The following is a 14,342-nucleotide window of genomic DNA, read 5'->3' as shown; positions in this document are numbered from 1 at the left end:
GAACATCTGAATCGCATGCAGATGATGCCAGCTTTAATCCTGGTATTTCTGGATAGGACTATAGGCATGGCACTTGTCTGAAACCCTGGAGTGTCATTGCTAGTCAACATAGACAACCCTGAGTGGTCTGACACTGCTTCAGACAATTTTTTAAATATGTTCCTAAATTTGATGGGCTTCCAAATGTAGGATTGGGTGGCAAATACTTTCTTAAAGTGTTCTCTGAACTACTCTCAATAATGGACGGCAGAAAGAAGCCATCATGTATATAGAAGGTTTCACTGATTCCTCTTTTCTCTGTAGTGCAGCCTTTTCCAATTCAATGCCCTCCAGATGTTTTGGACGGCAACTCCCATCAACCCCATCCAGCTTGGCTGTGCTGATAAGGTCCAATAGGAGTGCTAGTCCCAAACATCTGGAGATCATTGGGAAGGTTGAGGAAGGTCGCTAGTGTGCTTGTATTTACCCTTCCCAGTTTAGGGTTTGGAAATCTATGAGAAAGATTGCTCTTATACTGAATTAAAAGGATATCAATATCATTACTCATGGGGGATGTGGGGAAGTGTCAAGAGCAAGAAGTGGTTGCACCTGTTCTGGCTAACCTGACCTTGGATTAATATGCAAACTTCCCTGCACTGGAAGAACCTGTTCAAGTATTAGCAGAAGCATATAACCACAGGGAAAGGGGAAGTTCTCTGCTACTTGCCTCAAGAATAGTTGGAGGCCCCCCCCCTCCCCCCGCTTTTTGTGGGAAGGAGGAAGAACTTGGCTGACTTTCTGAGGCCCAGATAAAATAAGAAGCTGGAATTGGGACTGTGGAAAATTGGGGCTTCTGAGCAAAAGTCCATCCCTCCTGCGAGGGAAGACGATCCCATCTGGGGTTAAGCTTTCCTCTGAGGCTGCTCTGCAAAGAAGGAATACATTGGAAAGCCTTCTTCAGCCCAATATTTTAACCTGGACTGGGGTGGGGGTGGGAATTAACCTTCTAATGTTCACCTCTCCCTTTGGGTTGAGCCTTACAGGATCCCAGAGTCTCATTCCTGAGCCTGAGCCCAGCAAACCTAACTGACATCTCTAGTAACTGGAACTAAAAAAGACCGAGCACAATATTTGTGTGTATCAATGTCTTTTTTTAAAAAAAATGGATACACAAAGAAATTAAATCAGAAATGTATAGTCAACAAAACTGTTTTTTTAATAAACAATGTGCTCTTATTCCAACTGTTTCATTATATATTTATATACTTGCTTGTGTGTGTGTGTTTCCCATGCATAACAAAAATGGTCCATTTCTCAATCAAATCTTATTTCCCAGTCTGCCCCCTCCAATTCTGTTAATACTGTATTTATGAGTTTCAGCATGAGCACCAGGTCTCATAACTTCATCATACATTTTTTTTAGGGCATGGGGTCTTTGGTTTCCATATGTAGTTGATTGTTAACATGAATATTAAAAATTTCCCTATCCTCTTTAGGCTCTTCAAACTTTCACATATTCAGACAGAATAACAACTGGGTTATACCTTAAGTTATATACTGCAGGTTCATTCATAGTTTCCAAATTCCAAACGTCCTTCACAGTTGGCCATCACAATATGCTTAAAAGCTGTTCTTCATGCAGGCCGTTGTGGGGAATCCTTTGTCTCCCAGATGTTGTTGGGCTCTCAGCTTCCATCAGCACCAGCCCAATGGTCACAAACAGGGGGAGTTGTAATTCAGCAACATCTGGAGGACCACAGGCTCCTTGCTTCTGAAGCAGGGATTCTCCATATATCCCTAAACCTCTGGCCTTTCAAGTACTGACTGTGTTAAAAATCTTTGTTAAATCCTGGCAATATTTTCTATAAATTCTATACAGGAAATTCACACATGAAAGCATACATGCAAGAGCATCTTTTCTGATGTCTTAAGATCAGGTGGGAGAAAAGCGTCTTGCCTGTCATTTTATTTTCTTAATAAATATTCAGAATATTTTATTTTCTGCATTTTAGGAAATTGGCAGTGAACACCAGTCTGTAAGAACAAAAGAAAACAAAGAGGAGGACACAAAAGAGGGTAAATCTTAACAAATTTTATGTATTGTTTATATTTTGAAATGTCTTAACAAGATATATTGCTGAACAGGTTCAATTTTTAAAAGAAAGCTTTTTCCAGAATATAGACCATATTCTGGAGGACTCTTTTAGACAACCCAAACACATGTGTCAAAATCTCTGCCAAGTCAAAAATCTCATCAGATGCAAGGATTTAGTCTTGTGGCTCCAATGCCCTAATTAACCATAAGTGTTCCCAGTGTGGATCGAATACCATTGCTATTTCTATAAACAGCAACCAGACCATAATAATAATAATAATTTGGTAATCGTAATATTCATAAACTCTTACAATCCATATATTGCACAATGAAAGTTGTAACTATTGTTTAATGTCATTGGCAGCAGCCAGTCCTATGTGCCAGTGCCTCCCTCTCCAGATTTTGTGCCTGGTGTTGGGACCCCAGTTGCACCACCCTAATGGCAAGCTTTAACCAATTTGTCTTTCCAAAAGCTGTGAAGGAGCAGATTAAACAAGTTAATAAAACAATTGCACCCAGCTATTTGACTAGCTCTGTGAAATCCAGTCATTGGATTAAGATGGGTATATAAATCTGGATGTTGGGAATTCATAATAAATAAAACTAAAGCACATTGAACTGAGTTGTACTGTACTCTCATAATGGAACTAGAGTTCCTCAACTCTTGGATGTATTTATGGAAATCCCAAGACACCAGAGTAATGACTTGACAACCTTACTGTATTTTGAAGCATATACAAAGGCAGCTAGGTCCATGTCTGAGAGACAAGGATATCTTAAAAGTAGGATAAGGAAGCATGGTCAGAAAAATGACTACCGGTAATTACAAAACAGGGATTTGTGTACGATAGCCATAAATGCTGGTATATAATTGACGGGGGGGGGGGGACAGGAGAAAGGTATGCTTCCAAATAAACAGAAAAACAAGAGCACTGCTTTTTATCACTAATGATAACTTCACCCATGAAGTTTGATATTAAAAATGGGATATATTACTAATTATCAATATATTTCAGAACTCGGAATACATGTTCAATAAGCAGGAGCCAAGTTGGAAATACAAAATATTGTGAAGCAGAAAGATACCGTCAGCTGAATAATATGTGCTTAGAGGAGCATTAATGAGCCTTTTCTCTGCTTGCTTCAGCCACCAGGCAGCCATTCACTAGCAAGAACAGTTTCAAAGATGGGATTGCTGCCAAACTGCTGGGTCAGCACAAGGCAGAGAGGCAGACAGAAAAGCACAGGGCTTATGCCAGTAAACTGTGCTGTAGAATCTTAGCCTGGAAAATCACCAAGCATTTTATTTAAGAATTTCATAACATCTGGTTCTTTTTTCTCCAGTGCCTCTTTATGAGCCTTTACAAATGGAGAAGTTCTGAAAGGCAATTTCCATATGCTAATGCTCTCATAGCACTGAATGAAAAGGGAAAAGCTAAATCAGCCTGTGTATATTCTGATATGTTACAGCTGTTGGGAACCTTGCTGTAAAGTGCAGCTCTGCTGCCAGGATTGGAATGGGAGAGAGATCTGTTCCATTTGCAGAATTGTCCAGGTTTTGCTGGGTACAAACTTCAGCACCTGTTTCTGGGCTTTGCCAGAGGCTCGTCAGTAATAACAAGCTAATGGTGTTGTTTTAGCAGAGCGGGGGGGGGGCAGTTGTTTTTCCAATGGCAATCAGAATTGCCTGGCATTTCAAAGGCACCAAATATTCTTGAAGTGAAATTCAAAACTAAAAGCGTGTAAGTAAAAGTTGGGAGTTTGTTTAGGGTTTAGGGCAGTGAGCAAAGTAGGGGAACAAAGTAATTTACTCACCTCTAATAATAATATCTGATAATTAGGTCGTATTTAACAAAAACTTTAAAGCTGCAGTAGTCATCACACGTGCCTCATAATTGAAAAATGATAATTTATTAACTTTGAAACTGAGTAATGCTGCTCATTAGTTGTGGTATTATCTTTGTTAAGCTAGAGATAGTTACATAATAGCAGTTTACCATCAATGAGGTTTACACGCTAGGAAGTATAGAATATTTTTTTAAACAGTACAGCAGTAAGATTATTAACTGGAGGGAAGATTCTAAAAAATTGTGATCGTCATATCGTGTCCTGATTGCAAAGCAGTTATATGCTTGTGTAAGGGGTCTGTGATCCAGCTGAGGTTCATAAAGTCTCCCATAACCTATCAGAAGGTGGAAGCATTCTGTGAGCAGATTTTCTGTTCATGAATCTCTGGAGCCACTCCATGTTTAATTCAGCACCCCACTCAAATATGGTGATGGAAGAGGGGAAAAACATGCATTTAAAATTTAATGACCATTTCCCCCATTTCTTTTTCTCCACATCTAGCATCTTGTCAACATATTGATTATGATCATCCAAGAGAAGATGTTCCAGTGACTGAAACGGACATTAACTTGGAAATATCATTTTCGGAGCAGGCAGCTACGCTCAAAGATGACCCAGCAGGCAAAGTCTCAAAGGGCAAAGAGGATGACACACTCCTTCCTGTAGGTGCTTTTTTTGGTCTTGCTTTAATACCTTTAATTCTGTGGGGGTTTCTTATTTATTTATCTTCTGCAGCACCTCCAAAATTACACTTGAGAACTTCAAGTTCAAAGAAATAGAGAGTACTACACATTCAGACATGTAGAATGTTGACATGTCTTTTAATCTGGTTTTTAAGCTTATTGTTGATTTTAACCTTTTGACTGTTTTTAGGTAGTTGTTTTTCACTAATTTTAACTGATAATCTTTTTGTAAACTGCTTTGAGGTTTTATTACAAGTGGTGTATAAATCTTGTGAAATAAATAAATAAATGTTGTTATTTGTGCATGCAAAAATAGAAGAAGAGGTGGCTAAATGGTACAGCCCAGGAACATTGTGCTTGATTGCATTGTTGGTGTCACGGTCCTTTTTTTTTGCTACTTCTGAGAAACTAGTACCACAGCCATTCTGTCTTTAAGACTTTTATTTTGCCTGATATTTACAATGTGATTCAGTATCAAGAATACATGTCTGACAAAGATTCTCCCAATGCCTGTTGTCTGTTCCTCCCCCAGCATAATAAGCGTGGGATTCCTGCCCTCCTCCCTTTGCGCTTGCGCGCTTTGGAATGTCTCAAGTCAGGCATGAACTTAAAAGGGCGAGGCATCTCCCCGCTGGACACTTCCCCGGATCCCTCCTCCTGATATCCTGTCTCAGGTTGCAGTAAGGGCTCTAGGATGCTGCCTGAGCCATGGTGCCTCTTTTCTGCGATAGTCAGGGAATGTTCACTGCTAGAACAGACCCTGACAGTTGGTAATGGGACATTCATGGAAAACGAAGTGTGAAACTGCAGAGCCTTAATCTAGTTTTCTGTGTTCAGTAATGGGCTGGGAAGTGTTCTCATATGCAACCTTCGCCATGACCACTTCCAATTTGAAGATTTATAGTTTTAGGAACTATTTTACTACTTCAGCCGTTTAGACCAGGCTTTAGGTCCTTTTCTAGGGATGAAAACACTTTCACTTGATGATCAGGTGCTCATAGCTCTAGTCCGAATTTATTTGTCCGACGTTGATTGCTTTAAAAAAAGATGCACGGTGCTCTTGGCATGTACTCAGTTTTCAAACAGGCAAAAGCCAAATCTACTTTCAAGGTATGGGCAACTCCTCCACCCCTTATTTTGTTACCCATAGAGACCGCAGCCCCACATGTACCTCCTGTTTGGTACCTGTGTACAAGTCTCCAATAAAGCTGTAATTTTAATAGTATGCTTGGGAGGGGAGGAAATTTTTAAACTAGGGGTACAAAAAGTGAATTTATTATAGCAAAAAAATACCTTCCCCAATACAGTGGAACCTCGGTTTATGAACACCTCGGTTTATGAATTTTCGGTTTACGAACGCCGTGGACCCATCTGGAACAGATTTATTCACTTTCCATTACTTTCAATAGGAAAGTTCGCTTCAGTTTATGAACGCTTCAGTTTATGAACAGACTTCCGGAACCAATTGTGTTCATAAACCGAGGTACCACTGTAATATGCACTGCTGAAATGCAGCACTAGCTTCCGCTTCCTTTTGTTGCTTGTTAGAGAGTAGACTTTAATGCTATTATTTTAAACTCTTAGAATTTCAGACTGCCAAAAGACAAAACGGGTACAACAAAGATTGGAGACCTTGCCCCCCAAGATATGAAGAAGGTCCACGCTCTGGCATTAATTGAGCTGACGGCTCTTTTTGATATACTTGGAACAGAACTGAAGCCACAAAAAGCAATAAAAATCAAAACCAAAGGTCAGTTTCTTCCATTTGCAGTGCTACTATGTTGATGTGCATTTCTATATGTGTAATCTTTGAGGTCACTTTTTTGGTTTCCCCATGGAAACTGTACTAGGTGGGGCAGAAATGAAGTAAGGTCATTGTAACTTCCCATTTGCTTTGGTGGGGTGCGCTATACATGCATCACATTGTGTATTCTTGTATTCTAAATGAAGCAATGGGCCTCTGGTATCCACTGGGAGTCAACAGAACCTGCAAACCAAATGTATTTGTTTTAAAGGGTGGTGGCTTGGCGTATGTAGTAAAGTGAGTACCGTAGGATGGATACAATCCATGCCATATGAAGCAGTTTTGCATTCCATCAGGGTTAGTGGCGACCTGTTAAGCATGATCTTAGCTCTCTCATTACAATCAATGCAACTTAATTACATTCAAGTTGTATTGACTGTAATGAGAGAGAGAGATTCAAACTCTGGCTGAAGCATGCCAAATGGTTGACGAGGCTGCAGCATGCAAAGAAAGGTAGTAGTTTCCAACCACCCTTATTTCTGGGAATATATCGCTTCTTCCTACTTTAAATCTGATGGAGTGTTTCACTAAGCTTGTCCTTAATGCTGTCACGCTTGTTTCACTGCTTGAACGTTTCATTTCTTTCCTTTGCCTATCTTTAGAAGCTTAACTCTAAAAGTGCTCTCAACCATGATTTATTTTTGTTTGTGGAGAACCATCCATGTTGATTATGATCTATAGGGCGGGATGAAATAATTTAACATTGGACTGCACTTGGAGGCTCTCAACAAAATTGTAATTTATGTTAAATCACAATATAATTGCAGTGTTCCTATTCTAGGCAAATGTTTTATGAAAATTACAGCTTTATGACCTTTTCCTGTGGTTTCTAGTTTGGCATGGGATTTCGTTCCAGTTCTGGGGTGTGTGTGTGAGAGAGTGAGTGAGTGAGTGATGGCATCCTGCATCAGAGCAAAGACAGCCTGTCAAATTTTCAAAGCATGTAATTTAATCCAAATGAGTAACTTCTTTTTCTTTATTTGCTTATAAGTCTTCAGTTATACACTCATATCATTCTCCACTCCTTATACAGGGATTCTTTTTGGACTTCCCACACAGCAGTCTATATTGGTTTTTAAAATCTGTTTTTACCTTTAATAATAGATATGGGCAAATGGGAACATTTTTGAGGTCACCAAGTTAAATGGCATAATATCAAGTCCTTTTCCTATTAAAAAAGAGGTAAAACAGCGTTGCTTCCCCGCTCCTCTGATTGAAAATACAAAAGTGTATATAGGTAATGCATGCATATATCTGTAAAGTCAACATCCTGTAAAATAGGCTTAGTTTAGTGTGAGGAAACTCACAAAAGAACAGAATTTTTATTGGGGCAAGTTGACTACCAAGACTGAGTTTGAGATTGTTGACTTGCAAATTTATGTGTCTTTGTATATATTTGAAAATTCTCCTTTAACATTTTCATTGGTTTTATTTAGTTTCACTTGTATGTTTTAGATGTGACTTTTACATTTAAAAAGTTTTATTTTTAAACTGAAGTTTTGTATATTTCCAGATTAGCTTCTAGTGAGTACAGCCCTGGTTAAACGCACTGGACTGGGAATATTTTATTTATTTATTTATTGGTTGATTAAGATGAGCCCCCCTCTGCTTTCCCTTCAATCTGAAGTTCAGTGCAGCTTATACGAATTAAAAATGTGTAGAAATAATAAAACATAATGCAGAGCTAAATTTAAAACAGAAGCATTGCACAGATTTAAAAGTAACCTATGAAATGCAGGAAACGTTTCCATTTTGTTAACTTGCCTCTATTTCTGACCTTCTCTTTAATGTTTTACAAGGACCTGAAACATGTTACCAGTTAATCAAATATCTTCTTGGGCAAAAACTTGCAGTCAGGGTTCAGCAGAGACGACAGTGCAGTAGCTAAATAATTGAAAGCAACTGTGAGTGATGAGGGAGATACAGCTGGGTACAGTTGAGTTCTCTGAGTACAATCTTCATAGCTCAGAAAATAATTTCTTCCAACCACATCAGGGTAAAGGAACCTTCCCTCCTCCACAACCTTCCATTTTTATATTCTTAAAAAAGCCGTGTCCAGTTAAACATACTAAAGCTATGCCAAATACCTCTTGAATATGGGATATTTCTTTAGGATAGCCATTTTTTCCTTTCATCCCTGGGAAATAGGGGGTCTCTGCAGATCACATATTTTAAGTGCTACGGAGAGACCCTCTTGATTCAGTCTAACTTTTTGTTCCATGTGATTTTTCCTGAGGGTATTCTGATTTGGGAAAACCCCATTGTCTTTCCATAGGAAAAGGTTCAATCCTTAGCTTCTTGGATTAGATCTGGTAGAGATGGCTGTCTGAAATTCTGGAGAATTCTGCTGCTGGTCTGTGTGGACAGTACTGAGCTAGATGGACCAATGGTCTGACTCAGCAGCCTCCTATAGATGGTTTACTCAAATGGTTTACTCTACCATCCCAACCTCAGCACCAGCTATGGTTGGTGACTGCATTACTGTGAATAATAAGGGCTGTATCCACTTGCTTCATGACTCGAAGGCAGCTTCACATGCATGAGTTCCCCTTTGCTTGGTATTCAGCAAATCCTCTTCTCCCCATAGAACACAGTCCACACTGTTCAGGAGGGCCACACCTCTAGAGAGGCTTTTCGGTGGGGAGGTGTGGTGGTACCAGGGCTGTGGATATCAGGAGGAGGGAAGAGAAACATCAGTTGTGCAAGCTGCCTTCCACTTGCACAACCTTTGGATACAACCCAATGTGGGTGGCGCTGTGGTCTAAAGTTAGAGCCTAGGGCTTGCTGATCAGAAGGTCAGCGTTTTGAATCCCCGCGATGGGGTGAGCTCCTGTTGCTTGGTCTCTGCTCCTGCCCACCTAGCAGTTTGAAAGCACGTCAAAGTGCAAGTAGATAAATAGGTACCGCTGGCCACATGACCCGGAAGCTGTCTGCAGACAAACGGCGGCTCCCTCGGCCAGTAAAGTGAGATGAGCGCCGCAACCCCAGAGTCGTCCGTGACTGGACTTAACGGTCAGGGGTCCCATTACCTTTACCTTTACCTTTACTTCACATGCTCAAAGGTTTGCATATCTTTATCTTGACAACCTTCACAACAGCCCTGTTAAAGAAAGGCCAGCATTTTTGTTCCTATATTGCAGATGAGCAGCTAAGGCAAAAACAGTAAGTTTGCCTAATGTCCTCTAGTGAGAATGGGCCCTGTTCACAGGCCACTCATAAAGCAGGAAACAGAAATGACTGAGGTTACAATCTTGTATGTGTCAGTGAGCTATTCCAAATGTTAAATGTTTGAAAGTGTGCCTCCTTTTCTTTACTTGTGGTTTGTTTGTTTGTTTGCTTGCTTGTTTATTGCTGGAGCCCCTTTCTTGCTTTAAATGTTTGAAAAATCTTAAAAATAGATACGATAATAGACAATTAATGCCAAGACAGATTGCAGAAACGTAAAAACAGAAGAATATTTCAATCCTGCTATTTGAGAAGATGAAGTGTAGCTAATTCGTAGTAGATGGATGTATGCAGCAAGAAATAATGTCTGTTAGAAAATACTCTTGACACTTCAGTTTGCATGGAATTCTGAAGTGGGTCAGCTTTGTAGGGTTCGCCTGCAACTTTTAGCTTTTAGCTAGCATGCATTATTCAAATATGCAGAGCTGGCTGATGCGGCAACCCTGTGCATGCTAACAGGAAGTAAATTATCATTGAATGCAGTGGGACTTACTTCTGGGTGAAGATGCATACGATTCAACCCCACTCTGTTCGGTGGCATTTTTTAAAAAATGTTTTTTATTTATTTCATCATTAAAACCATACAAATAAGACATAAACATTCATTTACAAAGAAATAACAACAACAAATCATAATTATACACAAGGTTTTTCACCTCAAAAAAAGAAAAAAGAAGAAGGAAAAAAAAGAAAGAGAAAAAAAGGGAAAAAAGTAAAACACAAAAAATAAAAACGATCTTCTGTTCGGTGGCATTTACTCCTTGATAAGTGTACATAGGATTGGACTGTAAATTGTCTGGATTTATTAATTATAAACTGTGTTGATCTGAACATAGTGGAGAAGAGTCTATGAAAACATTTTTCATGTTGTCATAAGCAAATTGTTTGTCTTTCGTTGTTTTATACAGAATCTGGTCTTTTTGGTGTCCCGCTGTCAGTTTTGCTAGAACAAGATCAGAAGAGGGTGCCAGGCATCCGGATACCACTAATTTTTCAAAAAGTGAGTAGGCTGGCCAGTCAATTTCTTCCATACCAGTTAGGTTTCAGCAGAAAACAAACATATAAGGCACCTATAGTTACATCAGTGCACAGAAAAGCTTGTAACTGTAAAATTTTCAACGAGAATTTTAGTTGTCGCCAAATTGAGTTGAGATACTTTCCATTTTAATTTGCAGCTCATTTCCCATATAGAAGAAGGAAAGCTGGATACAGAAGGGCTTCTTCGAATACCAGGTGTGGCAGCAAGGGTAAAGGTAAACTAATCTTTCAATTCTGGAAAGAGTGTGTTAGATTAATTACATATATATAACTTGTGTTCAGTGGCAAAATCATGAGATCCTGACATCATTTTATAATTATAACAATCGAATCTTAAAAACAGGACGTGGGTGGCGCTGTGGGTTAAACCACAGAGCCTAGGGCTTGCCAATCAGAAGGTCGGTGGTTTGAATCCCTGAGATGGGGTGAGCTCCCGTTGCTTGGTCCCAGCTCCTGCCAACCTAGCAGTTCGAAAGCACGTCAAAGTGCAAGTAGATAAATAGGTACCGCTACAGCGGGAAGGTAAATGGCGTTTCCGTGTGCTGCTCTGGTTTGCCAGAAGCGGCTTGGTCATGCTGGCCACATGACCTGGAAGCTGTACACTGGCTCCCTCGGCCAATAAGACGAGATGAGCACCACAACCCCAGAGTCGGACACGACTGAACCTAATGGTCAGGGGTCCTTTTACCTTTACCTTTATCTTAAAAACAGTTTTATATTAATCTTTGGACAACTGACTGTGGTTTTGCTAAAGCTGAGTGACTGAGCAGGAATGCGTGTGATAGAAACCTCCTTTCCAAAACTTATTTTCTTACATTGTCAGTTCTGGTTTGTTCACAAATGTAGGCTTTTTGTATGCGTTGGTATAGGTATTCTTTTATTGCATTAAGGACAGGGTGAAGGACAATTAACTCTATTCTTCCTACATGTTGACCCTTCATTACTCTGATGTTATCCTGGATTGTGGTTAGCCACCTGGGTAAACAAGCCTTTGCTCTCAGTCCCTCTGAGAGCATTTGTGTATAGGTTGGTTTTTGTTTTTGTTTTGAGAAAAACTCATCCTCTTTTTTTCTTGCACTTCATACCTGATTTTTACCACTGTGCATGTCAAATTTTAAATCCAGAGCAGATGGTTTTCATATTTAGGATCATGTGCATACTCTGGGCCTGCTAATTGTGGATTAATTGTGGAGATGGTGTTGGACTTCCAGAGGAAGAGAGGAGAACTAGCCCTGCTGTACATCAGTGAGGGCTGTGTGGACAGAGTCTCGTCTTTTAAATTCCTATCTCAGTGAAGACCTTAGTTGGAAAATCAATACAACCCAGCTGGTTAAGAAAGCCCAACGGAGACTCCATTTCCTTAAGAGTATTGCGAAAGAAAGATGTCAATCAACATTTGATGATCTCTTTCTACTGGTCCACAATAGAAAGTGTCCTTTCATACTACATCACAGTGTGGTATGCTGACCTGACATCAACGGACAGGAAGTGCCTACAGAGAATGGTGAATTCAGCACAAGATATTACAGTATGGGCTGTCCCATGAATCCACTGGATGACATTGCAGAAGACTGTTGGCCCAGGAGAGTGAGGAAAATTCTTAGGGATGATTCACACCCTGGCCAGCACTTTTTTGATCTCCTGCCCTCGGGCAGAAGATATAGAAGCCTGATTAATCACACCAACAGGGTAAAGAACAGCTTCTATCTGTGGGCTGTTAGGCTGCTGAATGAAAAGATAACAACAGGGCAACCGACTTTCGGGTTTGGTGGGTGTGCATCAGTAAACAAGGGGAATTAAGACTAAGAGAGCTGGGTGTGTGTGTGCTCATGTAATCTTACTGTATACAAGTTGTACAAGTGACAATAAAGTATGTCAATTTCAATTTCAATTTCACTTGCATAGAAATCTTCTTGACCTGGCAAAGTAGCTGATTTCAAGCATAGCTCCATTGAGATGAAATAGGCAATAATGGAGTGGGGAGGGTAAATACAATACAAATCTCTGTTGTCCAAACATGCAGAGTGATTGCAAGCCTCTGTTTAGATGGCCAAATAAGCATGCATGCAAGCTCTTTTTGGAGAGAAATGTGTGGAGATCACGGGAGCTATTCATTTAACCTGCTCTGAATGTTGAATTGCAGATACTGCACATAGGTGTCTTGTTAGCTTAGGACAGTAGTGTCCAAACTTTATTAAAAGAGGGCCATATTTGATGAAGTGAAGGGCCCTAAGGGCCAACCAAAGTTGTTAACCTTTTTTGGGGTTTGACTTTTTTTTAAAGGATTTTACCCCAGGAAATAAACTGCCATAGGGGCCTGGTTTCCCCAGCCACTCTAGGTGGCTTCCAACAGAAAAATGAAACACAGTAATCTATTAAACATTAAAAGCCTCCATGAACAGGGCCGCCTTCAGATGTCTTCTAAAAGTCTGGTAGTTGTTTTCCTCTTTGACATCTGTTGGGAGGGCGTTCCACAGGGCAGACGCCACCACCGAGAAGGCCCTCTGCCTAGTTCCCTGCAAATTGGCTTCTCGCAATGAGGGAACCGCCAGAAGGCCCTCGGTGCTGGACCTCAGTGTCCGGGCAGAATGATGTAGGTGGAGATGCTCCTTCAGGTATACTGAATGCGCCTTTGCACATCCTCTTTTGCTATTGAATATTGTTAGTGGGCCAGAGAGCACAAAGGAGATCCACTGTCAAATAGAGTATCTGTTTTGACTGTATACGTAGCATTATATAAACACAGGAAATACAAAACGTCATTTTTAGCCCTGCGCCCTGACATATAATTGACTCACACCCAAAAACTTAGCTCAGTTTTTTATGTTAAAATGTGTGCCTAGTTTTACCTTTGATGTTTTGGATAGATAAGATGATTTCATATCCCCCCCCTTTTTAAAAAAGCATTAAATATATGTGTGAAGTGCATAAAGACTTTTCGGCCTCTTGTCTCCTAGAATCTTTGCCATGAGCTTGAAGCAAAGTTTTATGAAGGGACTTTCCAATGGGAAAATGTAAAACAACACGATGCAGCAAGTCTTCTGAAACTCTTTATCCGAGAACTGCCTCAACCGCTGCTCACTGTGGAGTATCTCAAGGCCTTCCAGGATGTGCAAAGTAAGCATAACTCTTTCTGGTTCAGAATTAGGGGAGTCATTATGCAGAGCAGGCCTTTTCCCCCAGGCCCAGGGTCAGCCTTCTTACATCCCTATAGGGAACTTATGGGAGGACTCAGTAATTAAAACCCCAAAAAAACATTTCTAGAAATAACAAACTTTCTGGTGAGTCACAGGGAGAAAAAACCTGTATGGCCTTGCAGGCTACAGGATAATAACCCATGTTGTAGAATATCATGTTGCACATACAAGAATTGTGTTCCTGCAGTTCTGGAAAATGTTCTCCCCGATAGTCTTTGATGTAGAACAGTCAAACAACCACTTGCACCATTAATCATTTCTGGGCATGGCTGTTCTTCATTGGCAAGTGAGTCAATGAAATTTTCTGCAAATAGTCCATTAGCTTGCTTGAATGTGAAAACAAATACACAAGTGCCTCATACTGTTCAGCAAACAGTGGATGAATTCATAAAATGGTATTTATGTCTTTCATAGTGGAAAAAAATATTGACTCCCCCCAATATTTTATTCCAGTTGGAATAATGGCAGACAGG

General features: G+C 40.2%; 1 protein-coding gene across 3 annotated transcripts in view; it reads left to right on the top strand.

Annotated features, from left to right (window-relative positions):
* Positions 1-14,342, top strand: part of ARHGAP18 (Rho GTPase activating protein 18) — a 47,688-nt gene that overhangs the window by 21,182 nt on the left and 12,164 nt on the right. For all 3 annotated transcript variants that reach the window (XM_035109023.3, XM_035109024.3, XM_088666130.1), the window contains 6 exons: positions 1,992-2,055; positions 4,424-4,584; positions 6,190-6,355; positions 10,543-10,634; positions 10,810-10,887; positions 13,630-13,789. In XM_035109023.3, coding sequence (XP_034964914.3) covers positions 1,992-2,055; positions 4,424-4,584; positions 6,190-6,355; positions 10,543-10,634; positions 10,810-10,887; positions 13,630-13,789 — 721 coding nt within the window. The remainder of the gene's footprint in view (positions 1-1,991; positions 2,056-4,423; positions 4,585-6,189; positions 6,356-10,542; positions 10,635-10,809; positions 10,888-13,629; positions 13,790-14,342) is intronic.

Source organism: Zootoca vivipara, chromosome 3, assembly GCF_965207765.1.
Source record: "Zootoca vivipara chromosome 3, rZooViv2.hap1.1, whole genome shotgun sequence".
NCBI lineage: Eukaryota > Metazoa > Chordata > Lepidosauria > Squamata > Lacertidae > Zootoca > Zootoca vivipara.
The sequence above is the reverse complement of the archived record's forward strand: the minus strand, read 5'-3'. Positions and strand labels throughout refer to the sequence as shown.